Here is a 21,547-nt window from a genome sequence, read left to right on the forward strand (position 1 = left end):
GGGTAATTAGCTAAGAGAAGTGATATTTCTTTAAACATTTAAGATGGAAGGAGTTGAAAAGATTATTGCAGTTCTTAATATTAAACAAACCCTATCTGTGGGGTTTTATTGGACTCATTTGTGGCCATCACTAGATATCTCTTAGTCCATTCAGACTAAGAAATGGATGTGGAAATGGATGTGTAAAGGCCTTCAAGACTGGGCATGGCACCTGGCATCTAAAAGTCCCCAATAACTTTGGAAGGTGAAATGAAACCTATCATTTGTTCCACCCATTCCCCTGGTATGTTGAGGGAGTTCCCTAATGCCCATTCACACTGTAAGCAGCCAGATACTTCTTAACCCTTTTCTTCCACTGCTATTGCAGAAAATGGATCACATGTCTCCCAGGTTGAGAGCTTTCCTCTCTGAACCCATCGGAGAAAAGGATGTTGTCTGGGTAGATGGGATCAGCCATGAACTTGCAATCAATTTGGTCACCAAAGGTTTCAACAAGGTAATTTCATTTATCTCATTTCCCCAGCTTCTCTTCCCTAATTCCCTTCTCCTAGTCCTGTGAGATGGCAGCCACTGCCACATGTCCCTGTAAGTGCCCATGAGAAAGCAAAGCTGCCATTTGGCAGGGTGTCACATGCTTCTGTGCTCATGACCCACATGCTTGGGCAGCCTCAAGGGCCAGTGGGTGATGGAAAAATTGAATCTCTTTGGCTCAGAGCAGCTGAGTCAAGCATGATTTACTTGGTGTTCAAATACCCATGAGTCGACAGAGGTGAGCCAGCACCTGAGTCTGGGGCTGAACTGTTGGGATCAATGATTTGGGTGCACTCCCTGTCCCCATGAAAAGACCTGTGGGGTCTCACTTGCCTCTTCAGGACACCAACCTGGTGGTGGCAGGCGGAGTAATAGCAGTCTGGGGTCTACACCAGAGTAATAGGATGTGAGTTCAAAGATGTTACTCACAGCCCAAGAATGGCCTCAAGGTTATCTAGTGGAATCTCAATATTCATTTCTATGGTGCTATTATAAGGCTGCTTAGAACTTTAGGAGAAAATGGGAGATTCTCTACTAAATGGGAGATGATCCCAATGAGCACCCAAAGAAAGTAAGCACATACAGAAGTGGATGGGAATTTATACAGAGCCTTGAATACTCCATCAAGAAGGGACCCACAACAGAACTATTGCTTACTCCCTTCACTTTTCAACACCAGTGTACACTACCAGGCAGGAAGATAGTGCAGAAATATCCAACAAGGCTGTGAACCACTGCGTGCATGGCTGATAACCAGTTTGGTTTGCACTGGCACAGTGTGCAGCTGTTTCCAGAAGGCATCTAAACTACTGGGCCTGTGACTTTCTGATTGACACACTGCTTGGCACCAGATGTTAAATATTCTGAATATCACCCCGATCTAGCAGCCAATTTAGTATCTAATAGGTGGTATTGCTAGGAAGTTGGAGTTGCACCGTTGAGGTATATTTGATTCTTTCCTCTCAGATAAAAGAGATAGGACCACTCCCAAGCATGTAATAAAGTAGGCAAGTCTGGCCAAGGGAGACACTTTAAATTAAAAATTCTTTTTCTTTTTAAATTAATTTATTTATTTTTATTCAGTTAAATTGTTTGCATTTTCTCCCCTTCCCTCCACCCCACTCCAGCCAGTCCCACCTCCCTCCCCCACCTCTACTCTCCCCCTTGATTTTGTCCTTGTGTCCTTTATAGTAGCTCCTATAGACCCCTCTCCCCACTATCCCCTCCCCACTCCCCTGTGGCTATTGTTACAATGTTCTTAATGTCAATGTCTCTGGTTATATTTTGTTTGCTTTTTTCTTTTGTTGATTATGTTCCAGTTAAAGGTGAGATCATATGGTATTTGTCCCTCACTGCCTGGCTTATTTCACTTAACATAATGCTCTCCAGTTCCATCCATGCTGTTGCAAAGGGTATAAGCTCCTTCTTTCGCTCTGCTGTGTAGAATTCCATTGTGGAAATGTACCCTAGTTTTTGGATCCACTCATTTGCTGATGGGCACTTAGGTTGCTTCCAGTACTTGGCTATTGTAAATTGTGCTGCTATGAACATTGGGGTGCATAGGTTCTTTTGGATTGGTGTTTCAGGGTTCTTAGGGTATAATCCCAGCAGCGGAATTGCTGGGTCAAAGGGCAGTTCCATTTTTAGTTTTCTGAGGAAATTCCATACTGTTTTCCACAGTGGCCTCACCAGTCTGCATGCCCACCAACAGTGTACTAGGGTTCCCTTTTCTCTGCATCCTCTCCAACATTTGTTGATTTGTTTATGTTGGCCACTGTAACTGGTGTGAGATGGTACCTCATTGTGGTTTCAACTTGCACCTCTCCAACAGAGCTGAGACTAGTGATGCTGAGCATCTTTTCATATGTCTCTGGGCCCTCTGTATGTCTTCCTTGGAGAAGTGTCTGTTCAAGTCCTTTGCCCATTTTTTAATTGGGTTGTTTGTCTTCCTGGAGTAGAGTCATGTGAGTTCTTTATATATTTTGGAGATCAGGCCCTTGTCTGAGGTATCATTGGCAAATATGTTTTCCCATACTGTTGGTTCTCTTTGTATTTTAACGCTGTTTTCTTTAGCCCTGCAGAAGCTTTTTATTTTGATGAGGTCCCATTTGTTTATTCTTTCCTTTATGTCCCTTGCTTTAGGGGACCTGTCTGTGAGGATGTTGCTGCGTGGAATGTCTGAGATCTTCCTGCCAATGTTTTCCTCTAGGACTTTTATGGTTTTATAACTTATATTTAAGTCTTTTATCCATCTTGAATTTATTTAAATTAAAAATTCTTTAAAAAAAAGATTGTTGCTTTTACTTTTCATTGTGGTGTAGTATACTTACATTGATATGAAGGGTTTGGCTCAATGAATTTTGACAGTTATTTATATATCCATGGACCCACTACCTGGATCCAATGGCCAGATACCTCCAGAATTCCAGATGGTTCTCTTGTGCCTTCTTCCAGTTCAATGCCATCCCCTACTCCCAGAGGTAACCAGTATTCTGGTTTCTACTGCTATTGATTTAGTGTTTCCATGACTGTGAGATTTTATTATTGGTCAGCCATATTCATCATTTTAAAAATAATTTTATTTACATACAGTAAATTTCAACTTTTTAGTGCACACATCAGGTTTTGACAGGTACGTGCACTCATGTAGCCACTACCACAATCAAGACATAAAACAATTCCATCACTCCAAAATGTCCTCCCATGATCTTCATATTTCTCTCCCTCAGTCCCTGGTCACCACTGATTTGTTTTCCGTCCCTGTAGTTTTGCCTTTTCGAGCTTAACAGTATTTTTAATGAGGATTGTAGGTGGGATGATAAGCACATTTAAGATAAAAGAATACATGACTGAGAAAGTTTCAGGTATCCATAAAATTGCTATCCAGAATTAGGGCTGTAGTCACAACAGCTTTCTTGGCCTTGTCTCATGGGCACTGGCTCTTCCTGCACCCTGAGGACCTGCTGAAATACAGACCAAGAGGCTGTCCTCAGCACTACTTGTCTGGCCATCAGCACTCTCCCAAGAACACTGGAGCCCAGACCTCCTGCTATGGATTCACCCCAGTCTCCTCAGGACCCCCAAAATCAAGCACTTGGCTGCATTCTCTCTGGGTGATATCATGCCTGCCCTTCCCAGGGGCAGTCAGCTTTGGCCTGAGGACCTACGTTGTGGCCATTGGCCACTTGTACTGGTGAGCATCTGTCTGAATTGAGATGTGCTCAAAACATAAAATTCACCCAGCAATTTTAAGGACTTAAAAAAAATCAAACTATCTCATCAATATTTTTCATTATAATACTATTGGTTATATGTTGAAATGATAATATTTTAGAAATATGAGAGAAAATAAAAATTATTAGAACGAATATCACCTGTTTCTTTCTGACTTTTATGTGGCTACTACAAAATCAAAAATTATATATGTGGCTAGCTCACATTAGGTTTCTCCCGGACAGCATTAGTTTAGATTTAATGGCAGAAGGGCTGCAAAGGAGAGAGGAATTACTGAGAAAGGAAAATACATTGTGCACGAAATGCTTAAGGCTTTCCACAGCCTAGCTCTAGCTCCATCTCATTTTCTTCTGTCCCTCCATGTACCCATCCCCATACTCTAGCCAGACGGTCCATGATGCACAAACATATATGTGACCTCCCTCCTGAAGATTGGAAGCCCTTTTCAAAATGGGTTCCCAACTACTTCAAGGCCCACTTCATAGCCTGCCTCCTCTGGGAAGTAAGTCTTCCTTCTGCTCACCTATCCCAGTCTAACAGGCATCTGTTTCTGAAGACTTTGAGTATTCAGTGGGACCCCTTGCTGTGACATCCGTACCATTGACTATTTTCCCCATGTGTGGACTGAGAAACATATGCAATAAGTTAGAGGCACAACTTGCCTTTGGTGTACTTTCACACCTCTTCTGAGGCAGAGTATGGTTCTGTGTTCTTTGTCCTCTCCCACTGCCTCCCAGAAGTGAGTGACTTTCTAGGCACTTGCTAAATTCATAGTTAGTGGGCAGTGCCCCATGAGAGAAGATGCATTACTCTGGGGATAATCTGGAGTTATTCCAACATCCCAGAGACTCAGGTTTGGCTCTTTGAAGACACTGTAAAGTCATATTCTTGAGCCTAAATTTTCTTCCTGAAAGATGCTTGGAAGGTCAGAGCAGAATAAATGTTCTGGGTTCTACCTGCTCCCTGAATCCCTTCTAATAACAAAACCAGCACAGAATGCTTGCCACATGTCAGGCACTGTTCTAAGTGCATCACATATTTTTATTTCATTTAACCATCAAAAAAATCCTATATTAAATGCTCCAGTCAAAAGATATAGAATAGCTGAATGGATAAGAAATCATGACCCACACATATGCTGCCTACAAGAGACCCACATCAGAACAAAAGAACTACACAGACTGAAAGTGAAACGTTGGAAAAAAATATATCAAGCAAATGGACAGGAAAAAAGTCAGAGTGGCAATACTCATATTAAAAAAAAAACAGACTTCAAAACAAGGGCCATAAAAAGAGACCCAGAAGGTCACTTGATAATACTCAAGGGAAGAATCCATCAAGAAGACATAAATATTGTAAATATATATGCACCCAACATAGGAGCACCCAAATGCAAAAGGAAAATCTTGGAGGACTTCAAGAAAGATATTGACAGCAACACAATTATAGTAGGGGACTTTAACACCCCACAGTCAAAAATGGATATATCTTCCAAACAAGATATCAACAAAGATATTGCAGCAGTGAACAATGTCCTAGATCAAATGAATTTAACTGATATATACCGAAACTTTCATTCCAAAGAAGCAAAATATTTTTCAAAGAATTTTTCAAATTCTTTTCAAAGACACATGGAACATTTTCAAAGATAGACCACATTATAGGACACAAAACAAGCCCAAACAAATTCAAGAAAATTGAAATCATATCAAGCATTTTCTCCAATGACAAGGGACTGAAACTAGAAACCAACCTCAAGGAAAAAAATTCAAACTCATGGAGATTCAATAGCATGGTATTAAACAACGAAAGGGTAAAGAATCACATCAAGGAAGAAATCAGAAAGTTTCTAGAAACTAATGAAAATGAATTTACAACAACCCAAAACTTATGGGACACAGCAAAGTCAGTCCTGAGAGGGGAGTTCATAGTGACACAGGCCTACCTAAAAAAGACAGAAACATTTCAAACAAGCAACCTAACCCTATGCCTACAAGAACTCGAGAAACAACAACAAAGACAGCCCAGAGCAAGTAGAAGGAAGGAAATAACCAAGATCAGAGCAGAGTTAAATGACACAGAGACTAAAAGCATGATCCAAAGGATCAATAAATCCAGGAACTAATTCTTGAAAAGATAAGCAAAATCAACAAGGCTTTAAGCAGATTCATCAAGAAAAAGAGAGAGAGGGCCCAAATAAACACAATCAGAAATGAAAGAGGAGAGATTACAACTGATACCACAGAAAAATAAGGATTGTAAGAAAGTATTACGAAGAACTGTATGCCAAGAAATTTGAAAACCTAGATGAAATGGACAACTTTCAAGAAAAATATAATCTTCCAAAACTCAATGAAGAAGTAGAAAGCCTGAACAGACCAATAATAGCTGATGAAATTGAAGCAGTAATCAAAAAACTCCCACCACAAAAAAGCCCTGGACTGGACAGTTTCACAGGAGAATTTTACAGAACATTTAAGGATGAGCTAACCCCTATTCTTCACAGACTATTCTAAAAAATCCAAGATGGAAAACTCCCAAACTCTTTTTATGAAGCCAGCATCATCATAATTCCAAAAACAGGTAAAGAGACAACAAAGAAAGAAAACTTCAGGCTAATATCGCTGATGAACATAGACACTAAAATCCTCAAGAAAACATTGGCAAACCGCATCCATCAATACATTAAAAAGATCATACACCATGATCAAGTGGGATTCATCCCAGGAATGCAAGGACAGTACAATATTCACAAATCAATAAACATAATTCACCACATAAACAAAATGAAAGATAAAAATCGCATGATCATATCAATAGATGCAGAAAAGGCATTTGATAAGGTACAGCACCCATTTATGATAAAAACACTCAGCAAAGTGGGAAGAGAGGGAGCATTCCTCAACATAATAAAGGCCATATATGAGAGACCTACAGCCAACATCATATTCAATGGACAAAGACTTAGAGCTTTCCCACTAAGATCAGGAACAAGACAAGGATGCCCACTTTCACCACTTCTATTCAACATAGTATTGGAAGTCCTAGCCACAGCAATCAGACAAGAAAAAGCAATAAAAGGAGGAAAGTGGAAAGGGGGAAATTGGAAAGGAGGAAATGAAACTATCACTGTTTGCAGATGACATGATAGTGTATATGGAAAATACTATAGACTCCACCGAAAAACTGCTCGACCTAATAAATGAATTTGGCAAAACAGCCAGATACAAAGTCAATACTCAGAAATCAAAGGCATTTTTGTATACCAACAATGAAACATCAGAAACAGAAATCAGGGGAAAAATCCCATTTGATATAGCAACAAGAAAAATAAAATACCTTGGAATAAACCTAACCAAGGAGGTAGAAGAGTTGTACTCAGAAAACTACACAACACTGAAGAAAGAAATTAAGGAAGACACAAACAAATGGAAGCATGTATTGTGTTCATGGATTGGAAGAATTAACATCACCAAAATGGCCATATTACTAAAGCGATTTATAGATTCAATGCAATCCCTATTAAAGTACCCATGACATATTTCACAGATATAGAACAAACATTTCAGAAATTTATATGGAACCATAAATGACACCAAATAGCTGCAGCAATTTTGAGAAAGAAGAACAGAGCAGGAGGGATCACAATACCTGATATCAAACTCTATTACAAGGCCAATGTAATCAAAACAGCCTGGTTGTGGCATAAGGACAGACACGTAAACCAATGGAACAGAATAGAGGGCCCAGGAATAAACCTAAGTCTCTATGGCCAATTAATATTTGACAAAGGGGGCAGAAGCATAAATAGCCTCTTCAACAAATGGTGTTGGGAGATCTGGACAGGTATATGCAAAAAAATGAAACTTGAACACCAACTTACACCATAGACAAAAATAGGTGGATAAAAGATAGATAAAAGACTTAAATACAAATTGTACATAAATATAAATTGCCATCAAAGTCCTAGAGGAAAACATAGGCAGGAAAATCTCAGATATTACATGCAGCAATATTTTCACTGATATATTCCCTAGAGCAAGGGACATAAAGGAAAAAATAAACAAATGGGGTCTCATCAGAATAAAAGGCTTCTGTACAGCTATAGAAAACAGCATTCAAATGAAAAGAGAACCAACTGTGTGGGAAAACATATTTGCCAGTGATACCTCAGACAAGGGTTTGATCTACAAAATATATAAAGAACTCACATGACTCAACTCCAGGAAGACAAACAACCCAATTAAAAAATGAGTCCTGGCTGGTGTACCTCAGTGGATTAAGCGCGGGCCTGTGAATCAGAGGGTTGCTAGTTTGTTTCACAGTCTAGGGCACATGCCTGGGTTGCAGGCCAGGTCCCCAGTAGGGGGGCACATGAGAGGCAACCACACATTGATGTTTCTATCCCTCTCTTTCTCCTTTCCTTCCCCTCTCTCTAACAATAAATAAATAAAATCTTTAAAAAATAAAAATTAAATAAAAATTAAAAATGGGCAAAAGACCTGAACAGGCACTTCTTCAAGGAGGACATACAGAGGACCCACAGACATATGAAAGGATGCTCAGCATCACTAGCCATCAGAGAGATGCAAATTGAAACCACAATGAGATACCACTTCACACTGGTCAGAATGGCCATCTTAAACAAATCAACAAACAACAAGTGTTGGTGAGGACGTGGAGAAAAGGGAACCCTCGTGCACTGTTGGTGGGAATGCAGACTCATGCAGCCACTGTGGAAAACAGCATGGAATCTCCTCAGAAATCTAAAAATGGAACTGCCTTTTGACCTGGCAACTCCACTGCTGGGATTGTATCCTAAGAACCCTGAAATACCAATCCAAAAGAACCTATGTATCCCAATGTTCATATCAGCACAATTTACAATAGCCAAGTGCTGGAAGCAACCTAAGTGCCCATCAGTAAATTAATGGATCAAAAAACAATGGTACATTTACACAATGGAATACTACACAGCAGAGAAAGAAGGATCTTCTACCCTTTGCAACAGCATGGGTTGAACTGGAGAGCATTATGCTATGTGAAATAAGCCAGGCGGTGAAAGCCAAATACCATCTGATCTCACCTGTAAGTGGAACTTAATCAACAAAACAAACAAGCAAGCAAAATATAACCAGAGACATTGAAATTAAGAACAAACTGACAGTAACCATAGGGGAGGTGGGAGAGGATAATGGGGAGGAAAGGGGGAAGGGTTTTTAGGAACATGTGTAAAGGACACATGGACAAAGCCATGAAGGGGTGGGATCAGGGAAGGGAGGTGGGGATGGCTGTGGCTGGGGGGGGTGGTAGGGGGAAATGCAGACAACTGTACTTGAACAATAATAGTAATTTTAAAATCCTATAAGGCATATTCATCTCCATTTTACAAATGGGAAAACTGAGGCACCAAGCAGCCATATGATTCACTCAAGGCCACTCAAGAAAGACAGAATTTGAATCTGGGCAGACAGGCTCTGGGAAAGGCAATCACCTAAGTTTGGGGTTACCCTGCATAGGATTGCCAGATAAAATAAGGATGCCCAGTTAAATTTCAGATGAATAATTTTTTAGTATAAATTTGCCCCAGGGAGACAGGGAAGAGAAAGAAGAAGGGACAAGTCCTTCACTGGATTGAGCATTCACACTAAAGACAAGGAGTTTTAAACTGTATTTGCCAGGTTGTCATTGGCTATCTGTAGCCATGAAGGCTTAAGAGCCAACATAGAACAACGATTTTTAATCACTGTGTTGCAAGAATTTTTAAAGCATGCAATACCTGACTATTTAGTCAGGGACACTGACCTCTTTCCCCTTAGATTGTCAAGTAAAGAAATGATAACAGCCAACACAACAATAGCAGTGTGGCATGAATGAATCAAAATTATACCTATTTTGTCGAGATTGGCAAAAAATATATTTCTTGGTGTGCTGCAGAATTTTAGTGATTAGCCATGAGATGAAAAACATTGAAAATCACTGAGTTAGGGAAAAGGTTGTTCATGATACAGTGAAGTCTTGTGGGAAAGTAAAGTGCACTCACTACAGGTGCTGAGGAGCTTAGGGCTTTGGTATAGGGAATACAGAAGCTTGAGAATGAGAGGCTGAGCCTCCATATCACTGTTTGAAAAGGCAGGTATCATAGGGAATAATGTACACTTTAATTAGCGTGGTTGAGGACCAGCTATCTAATTTGTGGGGCCCCATGCAGAATGAAGATGTGAGGCCCCTTGTTTAAATGTATTGAGAATTTCAAGAGGGCAGCAGCAGAGCATTAAACTAAGTTGGGCCTTCTGAGTGCAGGGCCCAGTATGACTGTGTGGGTCACAGACAAGGGAACCCAACTAGGGTGCAGACACAAATATTGCTCCAGTTTAGCAAGAAATTGGCACAGCAAACTTGAGAGTTGTTCAGACCTGCTGCTCACTGGACTTGGACTTGAGGGGAAGTGTGCCACAGTTGAGCCATGTGGGCGTGGCTGCCACAGGAAAGAATGAACACCCCTGGCTTAGAGGTTGATACTGTCCAGGGTGGTGGGACTGTGGGAATGTCTGTTCAGGGTCTGTTTCTCTAAGTCACCATTCCCACAGTCAGATTTTTCTGAGCTTTGGCCCAAGGACAGTGAAGGACAGTTTCTCTTCTCCAGGGTTAGGGGCTGGCTTTCTGAAGCCAGTAGAGAAACCAAGTGGGCTTCTGGCAGTGCCTGCTTCCCTTGTGAGTAGAGTGAAACAAGCTAACTTTCCCTTCCCACTGATAGCAGGGAGCAGTGTGAGCCAAGAGAAAATGAAGAAGGGGGAGTCAGGTTGCAACTTGGCTCTGGAGGCTGCAAGATGAGGCCCTTCTTCCTGCAGCATTCCTGGAAAGTTTGCCTCTGGCCCTGTGTACCATGCATTCCCTGGCTTCCTGGCTGCTGAACCCAGTGGGGACATGGGGGCTCCAATACCCAAACAGCGGATGTCAGCAGCAAGGCCTCCAAAATGGCAGAGGGCTCCATAGATGCCTGGCCAGACTGTGGATAGTTGAAATGTGCAAAAAATGGGGCTGAGGAAAACAAATCTTAACCTAATGGGACAGGCACACGTGAGGATCAGAAGGATTAAAATGTTCCAGGGGCCTGGAGTCCACCAAAGGTATTCAGAACTGCCACTTAACTATCATCATCATCATCAGTGTTCTCTCTCCTTGAACAAAGCTCTGTGTTTCTTTTTTTTTCTTTAAGACAGACAAAACAAAAGGCATTCTCCTATAAAATTTGGGATTGTTACTAAATTATCAGACAATCTCTTCTACTCTATTTTTTTCCATACCAGTTTCCCCTATCTAGCACCTTACATTAGTATATTTGTTGCAATTAATGAACTAATATTGTTATAGTTTCATTAACCAAAGTCCATGATTTATTCATGGTTCCTCAGTTTACCCATATCCTTTTTTAAAAAATATATGTTATTGATTATGCTATTACAGTTGTCCCATTTTCCCCCTTTATTCCCCTCCATCTTGCACACTCCCCCCCACCAGCATTCCCCGCTTTAGGTCATGTCCATGGGTCGTACATATAAGTTCTTTGGCTTCTACATTTCTTATACTATTCTTAACCTCCCCCTGTCTATTTTCTACCTACCATTTATGCTACTTATTCTCTGTACCTTTTCCCCCTCTCTCCCCCTCCCACTCCCCCACTGATAACCCTCCATGTGATCTCCATTTCTGTGGTTCTGTTCCTATTCTAGTTGTTTGCTTAGTTTGTTTTTGTTTTTGTTTTTAGGTTCAGTTGTTAATACCTGTGAGTTTGTTGTCATTTTACTATTCATATTTTTGATATTCTTTAATTTCTTAGATAAATCCCTTTAATAATAAGGGCTGGGTGATGATGAACTCCTTTAACTTAACCTTATCTGGGAAGCACTTTATCTGCCCTTCCATTCTAAATGGAAGCTTTGCTGGATAGAGTAATCTTGGATGGAGGTCCTTGCCTTTCATGACTTCAATACTTCTTTCCAGTCCCTTCTTGCCTGTAAGGCTTCTTTTGAGAAATTAGCTGATAGTCTAATGGGAACTCCTTTGTAGGTAACTGTCTCCTTTTCTCTTGCTGCTTTTAAGATTCTCTCCTCATCTTTAATTTTGGGTAATATAATTATGATGTGCCTTGGTGTGTTCCTCCTTGGTCCAGCTTCTTTGGGACTCTCTGAGCTTCCTGGACTTCCTGGAAGTCTATTTCCTTTGCCAGATTAGGGAAGCTCTCCTTCATTATTTTTTCAAACAAGTTTTCAATTTTTTGTTCTTCCTCTTTTCCTTCTGGCACCCCTATAATTCGATGTTGGAACGTTTCAAGATGTCCTGGAGGTTTCTAAGCCTCTCCTCATTTTTGTGAATTCTTGTGTCTTCATTCTGTTGTGATTGAATGTTTATTTCTTCCTTCTGCTTGTAACTGTTGATTTGAGTCCTGGTTTCCTTCCTTTCACTGTTGGTTCCCTATAGATTTGTCTTTATTTCACATAATGCAACCTTTATTGCTGCCTGGGTCTCTTTTATGCTGTTGAAGTACCCAGTGAGTTCTTGGAGTATCCTGATAACCAGTTTTTTGAACTGTGCATCTGATAGTTTTGACTATCTCCTCGTGGTTTAGTTGTATTTTTCCTGGAGCTTTGAACTGTTCTTTCACTTGGGCCATTTGTGGTTTTTTTTTTTGTTTTTTTTTTTTGTCTCAGCCCCTGTTCTGTAGTAAGGGGTGGAGCCTTAGGTGTTCACCAGGGCAGGGCAACCCACAACTCTGCATTGTGAGGCTGTATGTAGGGGAGGGGTCAGAGAGGGAACAATGGCACTTGCTCCACTCTGCTGGTTTTCAGTCACTTCCCCCACTACCCACAATCAAATTGGGCACTTCTGGGGCTGATTCCTGGGTAGGTTTGTGTACTTTCTAGGACCCCATGGGTCTCTCCAACAAACTCTCCTGTGATATGGAGTTTCTCCCACCACCTCAACCCCCACAGGTGTTTTCAGTCAGAGATTTTGAGGCTTTATGCCCCCACACTGGAGCCCTGGGTTGTGCAGTCTGTCTCACTCCCCCGTTGTTCCCCCCGGTTTATCTGCATTCGAATGTGGGACCACCCAGTCTGCAAGCCACTGCCTCACTGGGTCTGCCAGCTGCTGCCTTGCCTGCCCCGGTCCTCCAGCAGCTGTCTTGCTGCAAGTCCTCTCTGAGCCTCCTACTGGTCTGGATGAATGTTTCTTCTTTAACTCCTTGGTTGTCAGACTTCCATACAATTTGATTTTCTGGGAGTTCTTGTTTTTTGTTTTTAAATTTGTTGTCCTTCTTTTGGTTGTGTGAGGAGGCACAATGTGTCTACCTATGCCTCTATCTTGGCTGGACAGCTCTGTGTCTCTTGATCCTTTTATATTCACATGGGTACTTCCCACACCTACTGTAGCAATTAGCTCAATTAACATTCCACAAATTTTAATTTTCTAAATGTTCAATTAAAAACATCTCCGTAAATAAAATCCATCACTGAAAATTCAACTATACTTATAAAGAAAAAGATCATTCTAAGCAACTATATTGCTTTTTAGGATGATTAAAATAGCAGTTTTAAATGCCCACGAAATCCTGGGGTTTTTGTTTTTTCACCAACTGGACAATTACTCAAAATAAGAAACTGCACACTCGGTCGAGGGGAACCAAGATGGCGGCATAGGTAGACACACTGTGCCTCCTTGCACAACCATAACTGACAGAAAATTGAATGGCAAGGAAGTCCCACAACCAAGGAGATAAAAAAAGAAACATTCTTCCAGACCGGTAGGAGGGGCGGAGACAGCCAGGGCAGAGAGGACTCACGTGGCCACAGCCAGCCCCAGAGACTGGCAGAGTGACGGACTGGGAAGGCAGTCCAACCGCTAGCAGACCTCGCGACCCCACATTCACACCCAGACAAACCGAGAGGGCCGGACTCAGAGTGGCGGAGAACGGGACAGGCCTTGAAGCAGGTAGCAGACCCTGCGGCCCCACATTCGCGCATAGATAAACTGGGACAAATGGTGGGGGAGCAAAGCAGACCGTGCAATCCAGGGCTCCAGCACGGGGAAATAAAGCCTCAAACCTCTGATTGAAAACACCCGTGGGGGTTGAGGCGGCAGCAGGAGAAACTCCCAGCCTTACAGGAGAGGTTGTTGGAGGGACACACGGGGGCCTAGAGCTTGCACAAGCCCACCCACTTAGGAATCAGCACCAGAGGGGCCCAGTTTGATTGTGGGTATCTGAGTGAAGGATTAAAATCCGGAGGAGAGTGAGGAGGGCGCCATTGCTCCCTCTCGGCCCCTCCCCACATACAGCATCACAGCGCAGCGACCAGCGTTAGCCCACCCCGGGAACACCTAAGGCCCCGCCCCTTAAAGTAACAGATGCGCCAAGACAAAAAAGGAGGGACACACCAAGGGACATCATAATTACATTACCCAAGATTAAACGCAAGGATCTACATCCAAGATTGCTGTATCCAGCAAAGCTATCATTTGGAGTGGAAGGGAAGATAGAGTATTTCTCAGATAAGGTCAAGTTAAAGAAGTTCATCATCACCAAGCCCTTATTATATGAAATGTTAAAGGGAGTTACCTAAGAAAAAGAAGATCAAAAATAGGAACAGTAAAAATGACAGCAAACTCACAGTTATTAACAACCACACCTAAAACAAAAACAAGAGCAAACTAGGCAAACAACTAGAACAGGAACAGACCCATAGAGATGGAGATCACATGGAGGGTTGTCAATAGGGGAGTGGGAGGGGGAGAGAGGGGGGAAAGGTACAGAGAATAAGTAGCATAAATTGTAGGTAGAAAATAGACAGGGGGAGGGTAAGAATAGTATAGGAAATGTAGAAGCCAAAGAACTTATAAGTATGACCCATGGACATGAACTATAGGGGGGAAATGTGGGAGGGAGGGGGTGGGCAGGATGGAGTGGAGTGGGGGGCAGGAATGGGACAACTGTAATAGCATAATCAATAAATATATTTTTTTAAAAAAGATGACATTTGCTTTATTTTGTAGACCTGAACATAAACAGACATCAGTGTGTTTTCCTACAGATGGCTCAGAACTTGTATGGACACTGGTTCTTGTTCACTCCAGGCTGGAGTGCGCCTAAACCACTCTGAGAGATGGACATTTGACCTCAAGTCTCCAGGCTTCACTGTTTGGTGGCTGGGCCCATCTGTGGTCATGTGATCTTAAATGTCCCTCTCTCCATGTGGTCCTTGCTCCTCATTAGAATGTGATTAAATTGTAAAAAAGAAATGAAATATTGTGGGGCAAGTAGTTAGAAAACTAAGAATGCCATAGACTAGGAACTCTGGAATCTTTATTTTACATGTGTTTTTATCCTTAGAGGCTCAGAAGGGAAAGATGGGTATGTTTTATGCCTTCTGCTTCACCCACAGGGCTGTGTATCCAGGATGATAAAGGAATTTACACTATTCTGATGCTCTCACATTGAACTCAATTCAGTTTGTGGAATGGGGCAAAGCATACTATGTTTAGCCTTCGAAAGATGCAGAAACTGAAGCCTAGGTTCTGTGGGTTCTCACACTGAAGAAAATCAATGCTAAGATGGCCTTTATCTGCTAGTCCCATGGCAATGTCTGGAGATGGTTGAGTGTCACAGTTTTGGGAGTGGGGGTGTGCTACTGACATCTAGTGAGTAGAGGCCAGAGATGCTGATAAACTTCCTATAATGCACAGGATGACTACCCCCTACCCCAATACACAATTATCCAAAATGTCAATAGTGCCAAGGGCTAGAAACTCTTTGCTGGAATAATTGAGAAAGTGGCAGAGTGGAGATGGCTAACTCCATTTGTGTTTGTGTGTGACTGTGTGTGTGTGTAAGAGAGAAATATAAGATCAGAGGCCTGAAGGGAGCATCAGAGGTATGCTAGGCTCTTGCTACTCAAAATGTTGTCCTTGGACAACCCTCATCCAGGAGCATTTTAGAAATGCAGGCTCTCATGTCCCACTCCAGACTTACTGAGTCAAAGCCTGCCTTTTAACAAGATTCCTGGTGACTCATGTGCTGCTCATTAATGTGGAGAAGGCCAGGCTCTGGTTCATCCCAGACTGGACAGCCTCCAAACCTGCCCCAAGCAATGGGCATTTAACTCAGCCTAACATCTCACCAAGGGCCTGTCCCCAAATCCCCGTCTCCCACTCAGGATTTTCAGGACTGCCAGTCTCCCTCAAATCTTACCTGCCCTTTCTTCAATTTTCACATGGGTCCTCATGTTGGGGAAGGAACAGCATATCTGAACAAGTTTATTATAACCTTTCCCATTTTCCTACCTGCCTCATCCCCTCCCCACAGGCCTACACCCTGCTGGGACAGTTCCTTCTGATGCACAAGAACGAAGCTGAGTTTCAGAGGTGGCTCATTTGTTGTTGTGGTGCCACGGAGTGTGAGGCCCAGGAGAGTTCTAACTGCCTGAAGGAGTGGTGTTCCTGCTTCCTGTAAACACACCTCCTTGCTCTGCCTCCTGGGAAATTATGCATTCTGTACCTAGACCCAGGCTCAGAGTCGTTATTTTTGTTTTTAACTTGAATGATACATGCTTGTTATAAAAAGTTATCCAAGAATATAAAAAAAGAACACAAGAAAGAATGACCCAGAGTTCACCACCCAGAAGTGACTGTCATTCCCTTTATACGAACACCATGCCAAATATCCCAGTGTGTATTTATATATAAGAATTGACACATTTGCTTAAAATGGGAATTAAATTTTGTCCGTATATTAGTTATCTCTTGCTGCATAACAAATATACTCTAACTGTAGCAGCTTAAACAGTATATATCACTTAGTTTCTGAAGGTCAGGAATTAGCTGACAGGTTGACCTCTTTCTTATGCTACATGTTCAATACATGTCATCAGGTGAGCATCGTCTGTTGTATTCACTCTGAGACTTAAGGTCATGGAGATTCCCTCTCAATACACACTTGCATGAGTACGACACAGTGGTGAATTACACACTGTCTCTCAAAGCCTCTGTCCACAATGATACCCTCAACTTACATTCTCATTTCATTCACCATGAGAATATCATATGGTCATACCTAACTTCAAAGGAGCAAGGATCCTTTTGAACTCAGGAAAAAAGTGGAAATATATGGTGACAGCAATACTCAATTAAGTTCATTATTTTTCCCTGAATGTCTCACAATTGTTATATTTCCTAAGTTTATAATATGACTGGGCTATCTCTATTGGAGTCTGCTTAACTCTTTCTAGCTTTGCTTCTTTAGTTCTCCCCAAAAAGTGACCAAAGAAAAGAATTCCAGGTGAGTCAACTGGTTCGCCCAAAGATTTTAACAGCTCCATCTCTTGAGAGCTCAGGTTCCAACCATCCAAAACCTTTTACCTGCTTTCTCCTGCTCAGATTAATTCAGTGGATTAATTCTCCACTGCAATAGTCTTGATATTAGAAGTCACTCATTTTCTCAGGAGTGGGGGCAGTGACTCAGGCAGCATGGTCTGGAGGCATGTTTCTGGCAGGGGCAGTGCACTAACCACAGAGAATGAGTTTTCCTGGACAAGCTACATTGGCATTCAAGAGCAAGGCCCTTGACTTCAAGTTCAAGATGGTGGAGTAGGAAGATCCTGTGCTCACCTCCTGTCATTGACACCAAAACTGCAACTACATATAGAACGGCTATCTCTGAGACCACCTGAAGACTAGAAGAAAGATTCTCTACAACTACAGATATAAGGTAAAAGCCACATTGAGAAGGGTAGGAGGGGTAGAGGCTAACCCTAGTCAGCACCCACCCTACTCCTCATGCAGTGACTCACAAGTGGGAGGGTTATCACACCTGTGGAGGTCATCCCTGGAGAGTGAAGGGTCTGAACCCTAGCCTGGTTGACCTGAATCAGGAAGTGGAGCCCTCATAACATCTGTCTTTGAAAACCAGCAAGGCTTACATCTGGGAGAGCCAAAGGGCTGTAGGAAACCCAGGTTGCGCTCTTTCTGAGTTCTGGCACAGAGGGAGCAGTTTGAAAAGCAGCTAGGCCATTCATGAAGATGATACATTGACTAATTTTAGGGTGTGTCCTGGAGGGACAGGGATCTGTTGGAACTTGCTAGTGCCACAGGTGCTGGTGGGTACCATTTTTCCTCTTCCTTGCACCTGGCTGGTCTGACACTGTCCATTAACCTTGCTAACACTGTTTGCCCCACCCTGGCATTTCCCTGAGGGCCTACCCAGGGTAGCACCCCTCTAAAGCACTTCCTGCCCTGCCACACACAGTGGGCAGCATCACGCAGCACTGGCACACAGCAGTGTGTCTGCAACAGTGGTGGTGGGCTTTGCAGCCAGCCACATCAAAGCCTCGCCCTGCACTCCAGTGAGCCTGCAACAGTTGTGGCCACGCCTCACAGCCAGAAGGCCAGATAGCAGGCTTGCCTGATAGTGTGTCCACAGAAATTGTGGCCCAGACATGACAGGAGGCTGTACTAGTCCCCCCTCTAAACCACCTGGCTCTGGTGACAAGGGGGACATCAAAATAAGGGCCCCACAGGAAAATAAGGCCACTTTTTCAAGACCAAGAGAGTTAGCTTACCTACCTAATAGAATACATAGAAACAGACAGGCAAAATGAAGATAGAAAAGAATATGTTCCAAACAAAAAAACATCAGGATAAAACCCCAGAAAAAGAACTACATGAAACTGAGGTCAGCTGTCTACTAGATGAAGAGTTCAAAGTAACAGTCATGAAGATGCTCATTCAACTGTGCAGAGAAACGAAGGAACTCAGTCAGAACTTCAGCAACTTGAACAAAGACCTAAACATTCTAAGAAAGGACATAACACAACTGAAGAAGGTAACAGTTGAAATGAAAAAATCACAGCAGGGAATCAACAGAAAATCTGATGACACAGAAGAATGGACCAGCAATCAGGAAGACAGGATAGTGGAAGTCGCCCAACTGGAAGATCAAAAAGAAAAAAGAATTAAAAAGAATGAAGATAGCATAAGGAACCTATGGGACAACATCAAGCATACTAACATTAGAATCATAGGGGTCCCAGAAGGAGAATAGAGATAGAAAGAGACAGAAAACCTATTTGGAGAAATAATGGCTGAAAACTTTCTTAATTTGGCACAGGAAACAGATATCCAAGTCCAGGCAGCACAGAGAGTCCCAAACAAGATGAACCCAAAGAGACCCACACCAAGACACTTTACAATTACATTGTTGAAAGTTAAAGATAAAGAGAGAATCTTAAAAGCAGCAAGAGAAAAACAACTAGTTATATACAAGGGTATTCCCATAAGACTGTCAGCTGACTTTTCAACAGAAACTTTGGAGGCCAGAAGGGAGTGGCATGATATATTCAACATGATGAAAGGAAAAAACCTAAAACCAAGAATACTCTACTCAGCAAGGTTATCATTCAGAATAGAAGGAGAGATCAAGATTTTCTCAGACAAGCAACAGTTAAAGGAGTTCATTACCACAAAACCAGAATTACAAGAAATGTTAAAGGGAATTCTTTAAGTGGAAAAGACCAAAACTAGAAATAAGATGAAAAAACATGTACTGGTAAAGGCAAACATATTGTAACGATAGTAGACCAACCACTTATAAATGTAGTATGAAAACAATTAAAATGGCAATAAGCACATACCTATCAATAATTACTTTGATTGAAGTTGACTAAGTGCTCCATTGCAAAAACAGGATGTCTGAATGGTTAAAAAAAAAAAAAAAAAAAACCAAGACCCCTACATATACATATACTGCCTATATGAGACTCCAGATTGAAAGTCACACAGAGACTGGAAATAAATAAATGGAAAAGATATGTAAATGGAAATGAAAAAAAGAGAAGCTGGGATAGCATTATTTACACTAGCCAAGTCATTGAAGCAGCCTAGGCATTCCTCACTGGATAAATGGATAGAGGTGTGTGTGTGTGAGCGCACAACACACTGGGGTGTCACTCAACCATAGAAGAAATGGATCCTGCCATTTGCAACAACATGGATGGACCCAGATGGTATTATGTTAAGTGAAATTAAGTCAGAGAAAGACAAATACTGTATCATTTCACTTAGGGGTGGAATCTAAAAAACTAAAATGAACAAACAGAACAAACTGACCCATAGATAGAGAAAAACTGATAATTGCCAGAGGGTTGGGTGGTGGGGGTATGGATAAAAAGACAGGGGATTAGGAGGTACAATGTAGATAGTCGTGGGGATAAAGGACAACATAAGGACTGTTAATATCACAATAATTTCATATCGTGACAGATGGATAGTGGACTTTTTGTGGCGATCACTTTGTAAGGTGCATAAATGTGAAATCTCACTATGTTCTGCACCTGAAACTAATATAACATTGTATATGAACTGTACTTTAATTCAGAAGAGCTTTACATTTCAGAATAAAAATTAGACATGACCCCCCCCCCCCAAAAAAAAAAGAAGTCACTCATTTTCTAAGACAGGATCTGGTTGGCTATAGGGTAAGGAGAGAGGGAAATACAATGAGGGACATACCCTGCTCCCCAAAGTCTTCCTCACATTTCCCACTAGCCATTCATTCCCTTGTGTTGATTTTTGTCTTGCTCATAGATAAAGTTATTGGCTGCAATTCTTCCCTTCTCCCTGTATGCTCCACATTTGTCATGGGATTTTTCAGTTTCTCCCTCTAGAAGCAGAACTCCCAGGCACTGGATGTAGATTTGGCCAGTGTTGTGAGTCCAGAATGACAGTGTGCCAGTTCTGAGTCTCACCACACATTTCCATTTGCTCTCCTGTGCCTCTGTCAACACTGAGAGAAGAGCTGTGGCCAATGCCATCTTACCTTGGGTGAGATACTTAACCTCACTGAACCTTGGTTTTCTCATCTGTAAAGTAGGGAAAAGAAGTTACCTACCCTGCCTCACAAGATGAGTTAACTGAAATAGTATCCATTAGGTATGTGGTAGCTAGCAGAACCACTGTCCCTGTTCTCGAAATATCCTTGATCCCAGCCTCTTGAGCGCTTGGACATTGTGTAACACTCAGGAGAGAATTCACAGCCGTGAGCTGGAAGGGAGCCCAGTTATTAGCTTGTCCAGTCCAGTCCAATTCTGTCCTACACATAAGTACTGGACACTGTACAACTGGTAGGGACTACATACTCTCCAATGCAAGAGTATAAAAGAATAATTAATAAAAATCAGATTACTTCAGATTTTTATTGGGATCTTGTTAGGGTCACCTTAGTCCATGGAGCCCCAAAAGCATTTCAAAGATCATCAGGAACAGCCTTGCATATGTGTCCTCAGCCTGGTCAAAGGCCCATCTTCTACTCAACAGTGCAGTTGTTTGAATGACTTGGGAAAGGATAGGTGCCTGGGAATATTTAAAAATTATCATACATTTGACCAGCATCTTAAACAGGAGCTGAACTGTCTACAAGGAAGAGGGGCCAGATGTTGACTTTTGGCTCGATATGTGCAGTCTGGAAATATCCATGAATCAAAAAGTGGTTTGGATTAGTATTTATGGAGTATCTAAGGTTCTGAGTATGGTTAGGTGCTATGGAAAAAGCAAGAGAAGTATGAGTTTCTCTAGCTTCAAGGAGCTTGCAACTTAATAAAAGGCGATTGGGAAAAGGGAGGGCAAAATAGCGAAGGTGTTAGGAGGTGTATCTTAGTTTGAGCCATCCACCCAGAAACAGACCCTGAAACATGATCTGAGGAAAGGTGGTATATTCCAGAGTGCTGCCAGGAAATGC

At 42.0% G+C, this 21,547-nt stretch overlaps 1 protein-coding gene across 1 annotated transcript; it reads left to right on the plus strand.

The window, feature by feature from the left end:
* The first annotated feature begins 368 nt into the window (after positions 1–368).
* On the plus strand, positions 369–16,293 carry BANF2 (BANF family member 2). The gene is made up of 2 exons (XM_024559168.2): positions 369–496; positions 16,124–16,293. Exons 1-2 carry the CDS (start codon positions 371–373, stop codon positions 16,268–16,270), a joined length of 273 nt encoding a protein of 90 aa, XP_024414936.1. The 5' UTR covers positions 369–370; the 3' UTR covers positions 16,271–16,293.
* The last annotated feature ends 5,254 nt before the right edge of the window (positions 16,294–21,547 follow it).

This window comes from Desmodus rotundus, chromosome 6 (genome assembly GCF_022682495.2).
Source record: "Desmodus rotundus isolate HL8 chromosome 6, HLdesRot8A.1, whole genome shotgun sequence".
Taxonomy (NCBI): Eukaryota; Metazoa; Chordata; class Mammalia; order Chiroptera; family Phyllostomidae; genus Desmodus; species Desmodus rotundus.

Excerpts from the sequence above, each read along its gene's own strand:
- BANF2 (XM_024559168.2), top strand. The coding sequence starts at position 371 with ATGGATCACATGTCTCCCAGGTTGAGAGCTTTCCTCTCTGAACCCATC. Across the intron at positions 497-16,123 it reads TCACCAAAGGTTTCAACAAG|GCCTACACCCTGCTGGGACA; the intron begins GTAATTTCATTT and ends CCCTCCCCACAG.